At 43.1% G+C, this 17,681-nt stretch overlaps 1 protein-coding gene across 1 annotated transcript in view; it reads right to left on the bottom strand.

Annotated features, from left to right (window-relative positions):
• PLCXD2 (phosphatidylinositol specific phospholipase C X domain containing 2) overlaps positions 1 to 17,681 on the bottom strand; it is an 86,535-nt gene that overhangs the window by 7,229 nt on the left and 61,625 nt on the right. The window contains exon 3 of the mRNA XM_049875756.1: positions 13,592 to 13,833. Within this exon, the coding sequence (XP_049731713.1) occupies positions 13,592 to 13,833 (242 nt within the window). The remainder of the gene's footprint in view (positions 1 to 13,591; positions 13,834 to 17,681) is intronic.

Genomic DNA, 17,681 nt, shown 5'->3' with positions numbered 1-17,681 from the left:
CTAAATACTCCAGTATACATATCATTAACATAGGTTCAATATTTGTTTTCAGTTTGGTTTTCTTTTGACATAAAGTTTACATACAGTAAAACGCACAAATCTTAGTGTACTGACAAACGCATACATCTGTGTAACCCAAGCCCCTATCAAGGTATAGAACGCTACTGGCACCCAAGAAAGTTCCTAGATGACCCTTGTCAGCGAAGTCTTGCCCCATCTTCTTAGAGGCAACCACTATTCTGATTCTTTTCACCAAAAATTAGACTTGCCTGTTCTAAAATGTCATATATAACCATCTAATGTATATTCTTTTGTGTGATGTATCTTTCACTCAGCACAATGCTTCTGAAATCCACCCATATTGTTGCATGTATCAGTAGTTTATTCTTTTTTATTACTGAGTAGTATTTCCAAACGGTTAAAGTTCGGAAAGGTGTGCATCAGGGTTGTATCCTTTCACCAGACTTATTCAATCTGTATGCTGAGCAAATAATCCAAGAAGCTGGACTATATGAAAAAGAACGGGGCATCGGGATTGGAGAAAGACTAACAACCTGCATTATGCAGAAGACACAACCTTGCTTGCTGAAAGTGAAGAGGATTTGAAGTACTTACTGATGAAGATCAAAGGCTACAGCCTTCAGTATGGATTACACCTCAACCTAAAGAAAACAAAAATCCTCACAACTGGACCAATAAACCACATCATGATAAATGGGGAAAGGACTGAAGTTGTTAATGATTTCATCTTACTTGGATCTACAATCAACACCCATGGAAGCAGCAATCAAGAAATCAAACTACGCCCCTGAGGGAGCAGGGGAGCACGGGACCCAAATTCTCATAAAAAGACCAGACTTAATGGTCAGACTGGGACTAGAAGGACCCCAGAGGCCATGGTCCCCAGACCTTCTGTTACCCCAGGACAGGAACCATTCCCAAAGCCAACTCTTCAGAAAGGGATTGGACTGGAATATGGGATGGAAAATGATACTGGTAAAGAATGAGCTTCTTGGATCAAGTAGACACATGAGACTATGTTGACCTCTCCTGTCTGGAGGGGAGATGAGAGGCAGAAGGGGCCAGAAGCTGCCCAAACGGACACGAGGAGAGACAGTGGAAGGAAGGATTGTGCTATCTCATTAGCGGGAAAGCAATCAGGAGTATACACCAAGGTGTATGTAAATTTTCGTATGAGAGACTGACCTAATTTGTAAACTTTCACTTAAAGCACAATAAAAATTAATTTAAAAAAAGAAATCAAACTACATATTGCACTGGGAAAATGTACTGCAAAAGACTTCTTTAAAGTGTTGAAAAGCAAAGACGTCACTTTAGGGACTAAGGAGCACCTGACCCAAGCCATGGTGTTTATAATCACTTCATATGCATGCAAAAGCTGGACAAAGAATAATGAAGATCAAAGAAGAAGTGACGCCTCTGAATTATGGTGTTGGCAAAGAATATTGAATATACCATGGACTGCCAGAAGAATGAACAAATCTATCTTGGAAAAAGTACAGCCAGAATGCTCCTGAGAGGCAAGAATGGCGAGACTTGGTCTCATGTACTTTGGACATGTTATCAGGAGAGACCAGTCCCTAAAGAAGGACATCATGCTTGGTAAAGTAGAGGATCAGTGACAAAGAGGAAGGCCCTCAATGAGATGGAACTGACCCAGTGGCTGCAACAATGGGCTCAAGCATAACAATGATTGTGAGGACGGCATGGGCCTGGGGAGTGTTTCGTTCTGTTGTACACAAGGTTGCTATGATTCAGAATCGACTTGATGGCACCTAAAAACAACAATATACCATTTTAATAACATACTGTAGTTTGTTTATCCATTTTCCTACTGATGGATACTCTGGCTATTTCCAGTTTTTGGCTATTATGATTAAAACTGCTATGGGCATTCTTTTGTAAGTCTTTTACAGACGTCTGCTTTCATTTCTCTTGAGTTAGTACCAAGGAATGTGATTGCTGGAGCAGAGGCTAGGATCACACTTAGTTTTACATGGAGCTGCCAGAACTTTCTCCAAAGTGATTGTACCATGTTATACTCCCAAAAACAAAATATGAGAGTTCTGATTGTTTCACAGCCCCACCAAAATTTGGTGCTATGAGTCTTCTTAACTTTTAGCCATTCTAGTTGGTGTGTAGAGGCATCTCACAGCTTTTCATTTGCATTTATTGTTGACTAATGATGCTAAAAAAATAAAATAAAATAAATAACATTTTTTTTTTTTTTTTTTTTAATGATGCTGGGTACTTTGTCATGTGCTTATTGGCCATTCTCGTATCTTCTTTTGAGAAATATCTGTTAAGTTCTTTTGCCCGCTTTTTCTTGGGTTATTTGTGTTATTTATTACTGAGTTGTAGGAGTTATTTATATATCCTGGATACTAGTGTTTTGTCAGATATGATTTCTGAATCTTTTTTCCCAGTCTGCAGTTCGCCTATTCATTTTCTTCATAGTATATTTTGATGAGCTAAACTCTTTAATATTGACAAAATCTAATTTATCAAATTTTCTTTTATGGTTTCTGTGACCTGTCTAAGAACTTCTGCCTGCTAAGACAGAGCCTCAAACAGTTTTGCCTTAAAATCCTGTTTCTTTTGCTTGGCTTTCTCCCCCGGCTTTGCACTGAAATCCTTGTTTGCTTGGAGGTTACGTGTGAGGCCCACTGCGCCTGTGTACTATGATTAAGAATGTTGCTGATATAACTCGTATGAACTCCCTTCTTGTAAACCCCTTAAAAGTAACTTTTCCCCTTGTCCTTGGGGAGCAGTCTTAGCGCAACAGCTCCGACTGACTCCTTTTCCTTGTACAACAAAATAAAGGTGCCTTTCCTGTTCTTCCACCTTGGCTTCTTGTTTATTGGCCAATTCGAGTCACATGGAGCAGAGCCTGGGGTTTCCACCCGGTAACGCTATTCCCAAGTCACTAAGATACGCTATGGTTTTATGCTTAGCTCTAAGATCTGTTTTGAATTGGTTTTTATATATGGTGTGAAGTAAGGGTTAAGGTTCATTTTTTCCATATGGATATGCAGTTTTTCCAGCACTATTTTCTAGTTATTCTAGCACCATATGTGCCTTCTTAATAGACTACTGGTTACTCAGCTGTCTGACAAACACAGTCTTCCTATTTGAAAGCTAGTCTGAATGTTTTGCCCAAAGACACGCAAAGGTTAGAGACATGAACAATTAATGACAACTTACTGTTATAATTTCTATATTAGTTGCAAGTATAAAGAACTGAACAGAATATTTCAAAGGGTGGCTCAAGAAGACAAAGTATTACAATGACACGTACAAAGATCTGGAGTTAGAAAACCAAAAGGGAAGAACACATCTGACATTTCTCAAGCTGAAAGAACTGAAGAAAAAATTAAAGTCTCGAGTTGCAATTTTGAAGGATTCTATAGGCAAAACATTGAACAACACAGGAAGCACTAAAAGGAGATGAAAGGAATACACACAGTCACTGTACCAAAAAGAACCGGCTGATGTTCAACCATTTCAGGAGGTAACATATGATCAAGAACCAATGGTACTGAAGGAAGAAGTCCAAGCTGCACTGAAGGCATTGGCAAAAAACGAGGTTCCAGAAATTGACAGAATATCAGTTGAAATGTTTCAACAAATGAATGCAGCACTGGAGGTGTTTGCTCCTCTATGCCAAGAAATTTGGAAGACAACTACCTGGCCATATTTGTGTCCGTTCCAAAGAAAGGTGATCCAGCTAAACGTGGAAATTATTGAACAATATCACTAATATGACATGCAAGTAAAATTATACTGGAGATCGTTCAAAAAATGTTACAGCGGTACATCAACAGGGAACTGCCAGAAATTCAAGCCGGGTTTAGAAGAGAACGTGGAATGAGGGAGGTCACTGCTGATGTCAGATGGATCTTGGCTGAAAGCAGAGAACACCAGAAAGATGTTTACTTCTGTTTTACTGATTATGCAAAGGCATTTGACTGTGTGGATCATAACAAATTATGGATAACATTGTGAGGAACGAGAATTCCAGAACACTTAATTGTGCTCATGTGGAACCTATATATACACCAAGAGGCAGTCATTCGAACCGAACAAGGGGATGCTGCATAGTTTAAAATCAGGAAAGGTTATATCAGGGTTATATCCTTTTACGATACTTATTCAATCTGTATGCTGAGCAAATAGTCGGAGAAGCTGGATAATATGAAGAATGCAGCATCAAGACTGGAGGAGGGCTCATTAACAATCTGAAATATGCAAAAGACACAACCTTGCTTGCTGAAAGTGAAAAGGACTTGAAGCACTTCCTGATGAAGATCAAAGACCACAGCCTTCAGTATGGATTACACCTCAACATAAAGAAAACAAAAATCCTCACAACTGGACCAATAAGTAACATCATGATAAATGAAGAAAAAACTGAAGTTGTCAAGGATTTCATTTTACTTGGATCCACAATCAATGCCCATAGAAGCAGCAGTCAAGAAACCAAATGATGTATAGTATTTGGGCAAACGTGTAGCAAGAGACCTCTTTAAAGTGTTGAAAATCAAAGATGTCACTTTGAGGACTAAGGTGTGTGTCTTCCTCATCTACTGCTGTTATAACAGAAACACCACACAGTGGGTGGCTTTAACAAAGGTAAGTTTATTCTCTCACAGTCCAGTAGGCTAGAAGTCTGAATTCTGGGTGCCAACTCCAGGGGAAGGCTTTCTCTCTGTGTCAGCTCTGGAGGAAGGTCCTTGTTATCAGTCTTCCCTTGGACTGGGAGCATCTCAGCACAGGAACCTCAGGTCCAAAGGACATGCTCTGCTCCCGGTGCTGCTTTCTTGGTGGTATGAGGTCCCCATGTTTCTCTGTCTCAACTTTAGGCACACCATTTTCCTAGCCCATCTGAGTGGTGACTCCACCCTTACAAACACCAGAAACCATGACTCCACCCTTTGAAGCCCCTGAGGTCATGGCCATACCTTTTGAGACCAAGGCAGCTCTGCTTCCTGTGTTCCTTGTCTCTTCAGCTTCTGCTTCCTGGTTTCTTGGCCTCTTGGCTCCTTGGGCTTCATACCTGCATCTGTCCTGCTGGGGCAAGTGTTCCAAAGCTCTGTAGCTCCACAGATAAGTGCCTGGAGGCACCCCACTTGGCCAGTAAACTTCAACCAGAAGGCACTCTGCTCTTTTGCTCTGTGGGTTGGCAAGCCCAGGTCCGCCAATAAGTGCCCAGAGGCACTCCGCTCCATCAGGAAGCCACCTGCGCCAAGGCACTCGGGTCTCTCACTCCGTGGGTTGGCTCCAGTGCAGTCTGGCGCAGGTCTCCTGGTCCTGCTGCTGCCGGTCCTCTGCTGCTGCTTCTCACCATCTATGCCATCTCTGTAGTTAACAGTTCTCCTCACTTCCTTCTGAGTCCTCTATCCATTCAGTTTCAAAACCATTTCCACATTTTAGGTATCTGTTAGAGCAGCACCCCACTCCCAGTACCAAATTCTGTCTTAGTCATCTAGTGCTGCTATAATAGAAATACAAGTGGATGGCTTTAACAAAGGTAAATTTATTATCTCACAATCCAGTAGGCTAGAAGTCTGAATTCAAGGCGCTGGCTCCAGCGGAAGGCTTTCTCTCTCTGTCAGCTCTGTCATCAATGTTCCCTCAGACTGGGAGCATCTCAGCACAAGAACCTCAGGTTCAAAGGACACGCTCTGTTCCTGGTGTGGCTTTCTTGGTGGTATGGGATCCCCATGTTTCTCTTCATTTGTCTCTTTTATATCTCAAAAGAGATGGGCTAAGACACTAATCTTGTAGATCTCATCAATATAACTGCCACTAATCCATCTCATTAACATCATAGTGATAGGATTAACAACACATAGGGAAATCACATCAGATGACAAAATGGTAGACAATCATACAATACTGGGAATCATGACCTAACCAAGTTGACAGATAGTTTGGGGGATACAATTCAATCCATGACAGTGTGCCGGACCCAAACCATGGTATTTTCAATTGCATCATATGCATGTGAAAGCGGTATAACGGATAAGGAAGACCAAAGAATTGATGCCTTTGAATTATGGTGTTGGTGAAGAATATTGAATACACCATGGACTGCCAGAAAAACTAACAAGTCTGTGTCTTGGAGGAAGTACAGCTGTACTGCTCCTTGGAAGCGAGGATAGCGAGACTTTGTCTCACGTACTTTGGACATGTTGTCGGGAGGGACCGGTCCCTGGAGAACAACAACATGCTTTGTGAAGTAGAAGGTCAGTGAAAAAGAGGAAGACCCTGGACAAGATGGACTGACACAGTGGCTACAACAATGGGCTCAAACATAGCAATGACTGTGAGGATGGCACAGGGCCAGCCAGCGTTTCATGTTATTGTACATAGGGTCGCTATGTGTCGGAACCTACTCCACAGTGCCTCACAACAACAACAACATAAAGTGTTACAGGAGGAGTAGAAGAGGGAGCAATAAGTTTAGCCATGGTTTTCAATCATCGTAAAGATAGCTCACTAAATACCCAACAGGTTGAGAATGCTTTAAGGAAGACAAACTAGAGCTTGCATTTGGTTAAGGAACTGGAGTTTACTTATAAAGAACCTGTTCTAGGGCAAAATTGGAAGTAAGCAAAGTTTTCATAATTGGTCCCTTTCTCTTCTTTTGGTTACACTCTCCTTCTTTGACATCTTCTACCCTCTCTTCTTTCAGCATGTATCCTGACTTCTCAGAGTCTGCTCCTAGACTACCCTAACAAGGTCTTTGTCCTTCTGCTCTTTCTTCTCTTTTCACCATGAGAATTGTTCCTGGGTCTCCTTTCCTCACTCAGTGAACTCTACAATCAGCCGTGGGCTAAAACACATGTCATAAATCAACTCATTATTCCTATATTAATAGCTGATTATGACTTAAGAAGCTACCTCTTAGAGGTACTTCCATTTTTAACTGGGACTCCTGAAGACTTAATAACTTCAATTTGACCTTGACTTATTGAATTTCTCTGTGCTTCAGTTTTTCCCCCTAAAATGAGGATAATAAAAATACTTACCTCTTATAGATTTTTTTTTTAAACTCAAAGTAACACATGTAAAGTGCTTAGAACAGCATCTGGGGTATAGGAAGTATACTATATTAGCTCTGGAAACCCAGATGGCGTAGTCGTTAAGAGCTACGGATGCTAACCAAAAGGTCAGCAGTTTGAATCTACCACGCACTCCTTTGAAACTCTATGGGGAAAGTTCTACTCTGTCCTATAAGGTCGCTATGGGTTGGAATCAACTTGGTGGCAACAGGTTTTACATTAGGTCTGAAAGAGCCCTGGTGGTACAATGGTTAAGCGCTTGGCTGCTAACTGAAGGGTCAGTGGTTCAAACCCACCAGCTGCTCCATGGGAGAAAAGACTTGGCAATCTGATTCCGTAAAGATTTCAGCCTAGGAAACCCCATGGGGCAGTTCTTCTCTGTCCTATAGGGTTGCTGTGAGTCAGAATCAACTTGATGGTACACAACAATAACATATTAGGTCCTTGGGTGGCACAAGTGGTTTACACTCATCTACTAACCTAAAAGTTGGCGGTTCAAACCCACCCGGCAGTGCCATGGAAGAAAGGCCTGGCAATCCACTTTCATAAAGATTACAGCCAAGAAAACCATATGGAGCAGTATGGGGTTACCGTGGGTTGGCAATGGGTTTGGTTTTGGGTTTATGTAAGTCTCGCCTTCCACTTGGGAGACCTGGTTTGATTCCCAGCCAACGTACTTCAAATGCAGCCACCACTTGTCTCTCAGTGGAGGCCTGTGTGTCGCTATGACACTGGACAGGTTTCAGCGGAGTGTCCAGACTAAGGTGGACTAGGGAACAAAGACCTGGCATGCTGCTTCTAAAAACCAGCCAGTGAAACCCCTATGGATCACGGTGATTCGATCCTGTTGTGCATGGGGTTGCCACGAATTGAGGGCCGACCTGATGGTAGCTAACAACATATGCCCGCTCCTCACTTACTGACCCTCTCCTTATCTGACATTTTACGTTCATGACAATAGTAAAAAATCTCGTATCTGACTGTTACGCACATTAACGACGTACATCTGGCAGTAACGAACACCGAGGTGCAAGGCAAGAGTAACGCTGGCTATGATGGTTAACCTTATGTGCCAACTTGGCTGGACCATGATTCTTAGTGGTCTGGCAGTTATGTAATGTTGTAGTCATCTACCATTTTTGCTTAATGACGATTTTTGTATAACAACCTAGACTTTGGAACCTAAACATGTTGATAAGTGAGGAATTGGTGTATAAGTGTTTGACGTGACAGAAGAGGAAATAATGGTAGAGTGTAAGGTAGAGATATTTGGGGGCTGGGGGTAAGAACCTTCCCTAAGGCCTTCACATCCAGCTGCTCGGAAGACAAAATGTTGTACCCTGAGAATGAGGGGCTGCGAATACAGTCTTCCCCTGGAGACAGAGGCCACAAATACAGCGGCGCACGTGAAAGACACAGCAGTACTGAGCCTCACACGTTCAAGGCTCGTCTACCTTTTAAAAAGCCCTGGCCAGTGTTTAAACATGCGACAGAGGCGCCATCTCCTGGTTATCATGGGGAAATGAGAATTGAACGGAGGCAACTCCAGCCAACTGCAGCCAGTGCCAAAACTGAGGGTCCCTGGAGCCTGGGCAGAGAAATGTGGGAAAGGTGTGTACCTGTGGTCTGCTGTGAGAATGAGCTCTGTGTCAGCTTCGGGTTGCATCTGCCAACCTTCCCAAAGGCAAGGATCAAATAACCCGGATTACACACAAAGAACAGAAATTGTAGAATTACTGTGAAGGGGAGCCACTTTATTTTCTTAACTCCTGGCATTTACCAAGACGAGAGATCTGTGTAAGAAGGCTGAGCCAGATATTGCTGACAAGCCCCTGAGGTGCCAAATCCTACTGGCCACAGAGCGTAGGTTATAAACTTCCCTTTGACCTTGAGCCCCTACCTGAGAACAGGGCTGAGCCACTGTGTTCCTGGGTCTCTTCACAAATAGGGAGGGCATGCCTATTTGATGGCAGGCACTGTGGTAGGCCTTTTCATGTTATTTAATCTAAGACTCCACAACCTTGCTTTTGCAGTAATATTGTTGTTACTGCTTTTAGCAGCGGTCCAGTCAGCCCCCAGCTCATGGCAACCCCACACACAGTGCCCTGGTCCTCTGCCATCCCCATGATGGGTTGTGGATCAGACTGTTGTCATCCATACGTTCTTCACTGGCTGATTTTGGGAAGTAGATTGCCAGGCCTTTCTTCCTAGTTTGTCTTAGTCTAGAAGCTCCATGGAAACCTTCAGCATTATAGCCACACACAAGTCCCCACTGACAGAAGGGTGGTGGCTACGCGTGAGGTGCACTGACCAGCAATCAAATTCAGGTCTCTCACACGGAAGGCAGGAATTCCACTGAATTCTACTGAACTACCAATGCCTCTGCAGTAACACTTAATCCATTTAATTGGTGAGAAAACCATAGCTCAGAGATGTCAGGGCCACTCCACTGGTAAGGGACCAAGTTAGGCTTCAATCTGAAGCCTTCTGATTTCTACCCATGTTCCCTTTGAGGGTCCCATGGATGCTATGTCCTCAGGCTTAAGTAAAATTGGCTTCCATTTATGTGGGAGTGTATGGTTTCTAAGACTCTGAGGGAAACCACCGTACACATTCTGCCAGAATGGCTGTATTTTTTGAGGTTTCCTTCTAGTGTGATGAGCCAGGGTGAACAAGATCTCAGGGCCGAAGTTCAACTAAGAGTTTAAGGTTTAACTCCCTACTGAGAAAATGACTTCCAGATTTGTAGTGAAATACACCTTGTCTTTTCCCCCTGGTTTGAGCTTACTGCAGTGCCCAGGATCAGTGTGACAGTACCCCTGTGTGGCTTATAAGTTAGGATTGACCACCAGGATTCTGGTGGTCAGGGGAAGGCCCCTGTCAAACTACTGGTCTCCTATGCTTGTTCCATGTGGTTGGGTTGATTCCAACTCATAGCAACACCATAAGACAGAGCAGAACTGCCCCATGGGTTTTCTTGTCTGTAATCTTTTTTTTTTTAATATTTTATTTTTTGTGAAAATTTACACAGCAAAACCTGTTCCCGTTCAACAGTTTCTAGACATAATGACCACTCACATTGGTTACATTCTTCGCATTGAGTCAACATTCTTGTTATTTCTGTTCTAGTTGTTTGACTTCCATTGACTTAAACTCCCTGCCCCTCAACCTTCCTGTCTAGCTTTAAAATAGCTGTTGTTCATTTGGTCTTACACAGATAACTTATTTAAAAAGCGCAATACTCAAGGATGACAATCCCTTTTTTTTTTTTTTTAATTGTGCTTTAAGTGAAAGTTTACAAATCAGGTCAGTCTCTCATACAAAAATTTACATATACCTTGCTATATACTCCTAATTGTTCTCCCTCTGACCAAATAGCACAGTACTTCCCTCCCCCCTCTCTCCTCGTGTCCATTTGGGTAGCTTCTGGACACCTCTGCCCTCTCATCTCCCCTCCTGACAGGAGATGCCAACATAGTATCATGTGTCGACTTGATCCAAGAAGCTTGTCCTTCACCAGTCTCATTTTCCATCCCCTATTCCAGTCCAGTCCCTGTCTGAAGAGTTGGCTTTGGGAATGGTTTCTGCCATGGGGTAACAGAAGGTCTGGGATCCGTGGCCTCCAGGGTTCCTCTAGTCCTAGTCTGACCATTAGGTCTGGTCTTTTTATGAGAATTTTGGGTCTGCATCCCACTGCTCTCCTGCTCCCTCAGGGGTTCTCTGTTGTGTTCCCTGTTAGGGTAGTCATTGATTGTAGCCAGACACCATCTTGCTCTTCTGGTCTCAGGCTGATGTAGTCTCTGGTTTATGTGGTCTTTTTTGTCTTTAGGCTCATAATTATTTCATACCTTTGGTGTTCTTCATTCTCCTTTGGTCCAGGTGGGTTGAGACCAATTGATACATCTTAGATGGCCGTTTGTTAGCGTTTAAGAGCACAGACACCACTCTCCAAAGTGGGATGCAGAATGTTTTCTTAATAGATTTTATTATGCCAATTGACTTAGATGTCCCCTGAAACCATGGGTCCCCAAACCCCCGCCACGCTGGCCTTTGAAGTGTTCAGTTTTTTAAGGAAACTGCTTTGTTTTTGGTTTAGTCCATTTGTGTTGACCTCTTCTTTATTGTGTATCATCTTTCCCTTCACCTAAAATGAAACTTATCTACTATCTAATTAGTGAATACTCCTCAATCTTTACTTTTTGAACCATACCATTATTTAGTTTAAAGGTGGCTTCAGTGGATAGTTTCAAGGTTTGAAGAATAACTCAGGGAAACAGTCTTGGGGACACCGCCAGCCTCATTAGGTCCAGTAAGTCCAAGGTCTCTTCCACTCTTCCACATCTGTCTCCCTTTCTATCAGGATTCATCTATTGTGTCCCTGAGCAGAACGTTCAGTAGTGGTTTGGCTGTAATCTTTATGAAAGGAAATCTCCAGGTCTTTCTCCCCCAGGGCCACTGGGTGGGTTTGAACTGCCAATCTTTTGGTTAGCAGCCAAGCACTTAAATGTTTGCACCACCAGGGTTCCATATGCTTGTTCCACAGCCCAGAGGAAACATTGCTGCACACTGTAGTGGCATTTGGGGACAAACTCTTGACCAGAGTTGCCATTTCCTGTTCAGTTGAAGGGCAGGCTTAGGAATGCATGCTCTATCCCTGTACTATTCTTGTGACCTGCAGGAGTCAAGATGCCAAAACATTTTCCAATCTCAAAGACATGCATCAGCTTGCTACCAGCAGGCAAGGACTCTGGTATGCAAGAATACCCCGGCTTTAGGTGCCTGCCACCATCGTTACCACTAAATGAAAGAGCCTAGGACTTCTTTTGCAGCCAGATTAAAGTTCTAGGGATTTACAAGTGTGAAAATCATTCTGACATTGTGGGTTAACAGTTGTAACCATTAAGAGCTGAGCAGATTCAAGTACCAGTAAGACAATTATAGGCCCTTGGATCAGAAAAGTGCAGGGCGCTGAAAAATGCCAGATCTAGTCAGTGTTGAACGTTGAAAAAGACAGTGGTCTGACAATCACAAGTCCAGAGTTTGAGACATATTACTGACTCTTACTGGCTGTGTGGATCTGGGTCACTTAACCTCATGGGGGTTAAAATAGAGATGATGATCTGCTCTAGACAACGCGCCCTCTACAGGCTGGCTTGATTTAAGACTCAAATGAAATCATCTGTAAGAAAACACTTTATATTCAGAAGGCAGTATACAGGTATAACTTATTCGTAAATATTCCTTCTTCCTTATTAGCACAGATCTCTGCACATACTTTTATTATGGTGATTTTTTCCACTGCTTTAGAGAAATTTACATGTTTGTTTTTCCTGCTAAGAGGGCAGAGACCATATTATTCACTAGTATTTTTGGACCTAGCTCCTTCTAGGTATTCAGTGTTTGCTGAATGAATGAACGAATTATGTTAATCTACAAAACACCAAAAGGCATGAGAAAAACGGTGGGGTTCATGAACATATAATTTAAAAAAAAAAAACTTGTAATTCTGGATATTTCAGAAAAGGTATCACTGGTTTACAACATTCTCTTTTCCAAGCTCAGCACTAGTCAGCCAAAGACTTGGCAGAGCCAGGTAAGGAGGGTTTCTGGTTCTGCCAACGGCAGGCGTAACCAGCAGCCCTCACCAAGAAAGAAAAATACAGGTGCCCTAGACTCCTGCTAGCTGAGTTCCTGCCATCTGAACTCATGTTATCCAAACTCAGAACCAAATAGATAGTGTCCCATTTTTGGATGAATCTCACTGTCTCAACTCTTATTGTGCTCCCCACTTGGAACTCGAGAACCAAACGGATCCTTGTAAATATCTCTTGCTACTGAAATTTATTAGGTTCCTGAGCTTGGATAGAGAGGGATGCATTATTATATGAATGTATTTATAACATTCTCTTTCTACATATACATGGACATGGACACAGGCCATATACATGCACACATATGTATGCACAAACCAACCTTTTTCTTGGCAGCATCTATTGTTCACTGGTGTCCAGGACAAAGACCATAATCGAATACAAACCAACTGGAGCTTTTCCTGCCTAATTGTTCAGTTAGGCTTAACTCTGCTCTGAGGAAGTAGTGAAAGCTGCGGCAGGGTAGGTGACATCTACAGTGGCTTCTTAGGACTGAATGTTGCCACGAAAGAGGAAGAGATGCTCCAAATACCTGAAGAGCCATCCCTGAACCCCAATACCTAGCACAGAGGTCTGTATTTGATGCTTCTCAAGTGAAGCTCCAAGCTGCAAGTGCAGGGGCAAGAACATGACGTGGCCATGGGCCAGAAATGAACGGGCATTGTGTTGGCTTAGAGAGCTTCACATTAGTGCCAAAATTTGTAAAATACGGCGTGATGTATACATTGTAAGGAAGTGTTTAGAGATCACGTGGACATGATTAACGTAATCCACCTCAATGGAAAGCTATTTATTCAGAAGAAAAGCTGAATTTCTAAAAAGTTTACTTGTGAAACGAAAGCAAATCCTTACCTATGAACCAGAGTGTTCTTGAGGCCACCCACTAGGCCTCTGGCAATGGTCTTCACTCTGGGGGTGAGAATAGCTTGAGAGACATGGAAGGTGCCACGTGGGGCCCGCTCACTGAGAGTGGTCTCCAAGAAGAGAATTAGCTTGCGCACACTTGTGGTATTTGCCCAGGGTGCTGGAATTTTCTTTCCTGGCCACAGGAAGGGGTATTGCTTGTAGAAGGGACAGTGGTAGAAAATAAGAACCTGAAAAGTGCGAAACAGAAAACATAAGAGTGATTCATGAAAATGCTGAAGGCTAACTCCTTGGTTTTCGACCGATGGTGGGGAGGGAAAACCAACAAATACAAACACATGTAGATATTCAAGAATTGAAAAAAATCGATTAGCACAGATTTACTGAGCACCTGCTGAGGGTCTTGCTAGAGGATTATTCACTTTTTTTGCCACGAATATCTTTGGAAGTACCATAAAATCACAGACTCCTTCTTAGAATAATGTTTTTAAATGAGTGTATACAACAGACAGGATGACACAAGAAACCAATGATACTGACATAGTTATTAATAATTACAAATTTATAATAAATATATTAAATAAGAGGATTTCATTGTGGGTCTAATAAAAACAAACAAACAAACAACAACAGCTGCCACAGCACCAGCCCCAACTCATGGCGACCCTGTGTGTGTCAGAGGATAACTGCGCTCCACAGAGTTTTCAATGGCTCAGTGTTGGAAAGGAGATCGCCAGGCTTTTCTTCTAAGGTGCCTCTTGGGGGGACTCCAGCCTCCAACCTTTCAGTTAGCAGCTGAGTGTTTAACTGCCTACACCACCCAGGGATGTCTGGGGGCCTATTAAGCTCCAAAATTCTGACTCGGTGATAAGTGCGAAGGATATTTCAAAATATGTGTGATAACTGAAATGTGATATAAAAATATCTGTGATTTCCATCAGGACAAAGTCACAGCTGACAGTCGCTACTGATGGGTATACTAATTTTCAGTTAGAAGTCAGCACAAATAAATATGTACTTTTTTTTCCCCATCTAAGTTCACAGACTTCTTACGTTCTAGCCACACAGCCTCCTTGGGAGCCCGAGGATCCCGTGCTGAGAGCCCCTGTAGCTAGTTAGAGAAATTTCACTTAGCTCTTAGAGTTGAGGTAAACACACTGAAATCCCTCGGGAATAACCAGACTCTGAATGCACTCGCCATTCCGAGGAAAGGGAAAGCCAGAGGCCACGGGCCTCCAGTGGGACCTCTCGGGATGGTGATGACTTTGAAATAATCAACAAGCCATATCCATGGCATTAATTACTTTCTGGGAGAGAGCTGAGGCCCAGGGAATTGCTATTTTGATTGTCCCAATCCAGAGCTCAGCTGTGTAGGTTTCTAAAAACCAAATCTGTTGCTGTCGAGTTGATTCCAACTCATAGCAACCCTACAGGACAGAGCAGAACTGCCCTACAGGGTTTCCAAAGAGTGGATTCAAACTGCTGACCTTTTGGTTAGCAGTTGAGCTCTTAACCACTGAGCCACCAGGGCTCCTTGAAGGTTTCTAGAACTGATTTCTTTTTTAATCTCATGGGCACTGGTGAGCTCTTCCTCCAGGAATGCTGTCTGTGTTTATTTATACTCCCTGGACTGCAATCCTCAGATAGCTGGCCCACCCAAGAGCACAGTCCTCCAGACACCCAAGAACGAGGGCTCCAAATGCCTGGCCTGTTTGCAGCATGACTAAGGTGTGTGACCAGCTGCTCCTGAAGGCCCAGAGCTAGGGAGCACCAGGCACGGTGCACCCAACAGGGCAATGGCTGTTGTTTTTAATAATATCTGGCTGACTGCTAATGCCATCTGAGGCAACCACGTGTGCTAATGAGGTTAATCACTGGCTCACGGTAAGCAGATTGCCTGGGAGATTGGGGAGGAGTTTCTCCTGACAGTCTGGCTGATTTGGAAGGCTGCGGCCTCCAGTATCCTGGGTGAGGGAAGCTGGTCTGTGAAATGCAACCTAGGAGAGTGAGGAGGCTGTGAGCCCCTGCGATCGGGCCTGTGAGCCCATCTTCTCGTGCTTTGCTCTGCCTTGGGAAAGCTGCAAAAATTACAAAGTACACAAAAGGGGCTTTATGCCTGTCTTCAAGGGCAGTCTCATCCTAAAATTACAGGGAAAATTTCTGCTCACAGAAGGTTGGCCTGGGTAAACCCAAAGCTTCTTCCAGGAGATTCTAGGCACGATGGCTCTCGCTCTGGCCTGGGTTTTGTTAACTGCTCCTGCGTCTCTCTCTGCTCTATTTTTCTCTGAAATCTCCCCGCTCCAGCTTAGCAGTTCACGTTCAGTTCTTCTCTTGAGACTCAAGTTAAAAGCTCATTTCCTTTTAAGAACTATCCCTTGATTGACCCCTCTTATCCCAATCATTCCTTGGCTGGGGACCTCCAGGATGCAGACTGATGCTCAGTTCTGTTTTTCAATTTAGTTCTTACACAAAGCCAGTCTTCATACAGCACAGTGTCTGAAGCAGCCTTATCTTGTCAATGTATGGCTGTTGCTTTGTATTTTAGTAGCGTCATGTATTCTTATCTTTCCTTTAAGATTCTAAATACCACCATGATGTAGATTAAATCTTCTAATTCATTGTACCCTCAAAACCCATAGCCACTAATGTATAAATATATACCTGTGAGCTGGGATGTAATTTCATGTGGAGTAAATGAAATCTGAATGAATGGTGGTGTACTTCTTGCGACTGAATTCTAGTAATAAAATACTTAAGTCCCTCCAAATTAGACCTGTGAGTCTGAACAGAGAAAAACTTGGGCTTTGGGGGAGAGGTGTGATAAATATTTGGCAAAATGTCCCCCACAAAAGTTTTAGTGAGGAAAAATGGCTTAGATGTATTTTAACAGATACTAAAAGTAAACTCATTGAGCCTCTGTGGAGTCAGGCATTTGCCACTTTTATGGGTGTGTAAAATTACCAGTACTTCTACCTAACAACAACAACAACAACAAAATAACCTGCCTCCATGTGTCTGTCCATTTGTCCTACTGTGGTGGTTTGTGTGTTGATGTGATGCTGGAAGCTAGGCCATCAGTATTCAGATACCAGCAGGGTCATCCATGGTGGACAGGTTTCAGCTGAACTTCCAGACTAAGACAGACTAGGAAGGTGGTGGTCTACTTCTGAAAAGCATTAGCCAGTGAAAACCTTATGAACAGCAGTGGAATACTGTCTGATACAGTGCTGGAAGATGAGCTTCTCAGGTTGGAAGGCACTCAAAAGACAACTGGGGAAGAGTTGCCTCCTCAAAGTAGAGTCCACCTTAATAACACGGACGGAGTGAAGCTTTCAGGACCTTCATTTGCTGATGTGGCATGGCTCGAAATGAGAAGAAACAGCTACAAACATCCATTAATAATCGGAAAGTAGAATGTACAAAGTATGAACCTAGGAAAGTAGAAATCGTCAAAAATGAAATGGAACGCATAAACATCAATATCCTAGGCACCAGTAAGCTGAAATAGACTGGTATCGGCCAATTTGAATTAGACAATCATGGGATCACCCTGAGTCAGAATCTACTTGGTGCCAAGTGGTGGTTTCAACGTAAAAAAACCTCCTTCAATTGGTTCTTCCTCCCTGACTCTTTCCCCCATGACCCAGAATTTATGAAGAGGGCCTTTTAAAATGTTAATACCCCTGAGATGAAACACTTCACACGCTTTTGTCAGCTTAACTTTACGTATCAGTCAACACCTGGCCATGGTTATCTGACCCAGCTAAGGACAAGGAGTAACAGACTCTTCTCGAGGTGACTAGCACAAACGCCAGTTGTCACTGAGTGGATTCCAACCCACGGTGATCCTCCTGTGATGCAGGGAACTGTTCCACACAGTCTTCAGGCTGTAACCTTTCAGAAGTAGAACACCAGGTCTTCCTTCTGAGGCAACTGTGGATGGACTCAAACAGCCAACTTTTCAGTTAGCAGCCAAGTGCTTAACCATTTACACCACCCTGGGACTGAGGGTAACTACCAAAAAATCAAAACCAGTGGTGTCGAGTCTCTTCTGAATCATAGTGACCCCACAGGACAC

The sequence above is a fragment of the Elephas maximus genome, chromosome 1 (assembly GCF_024166365.1).
Source record: "Elephas maximus indicus isolate mEleMax1 chromosome 1, mEleMax1 primary haplotype, whole genome shotgun sequence".
Classification (NCBI taxonomy): Eukaryota; Metazoa; Chordata; class Mammalia; order Proboscidea; family Elephantidae; genus Elephas; species Elephas maximus.
This window is presented reverse-complemented; position numbering and strand designations above follow the sequence as displayed.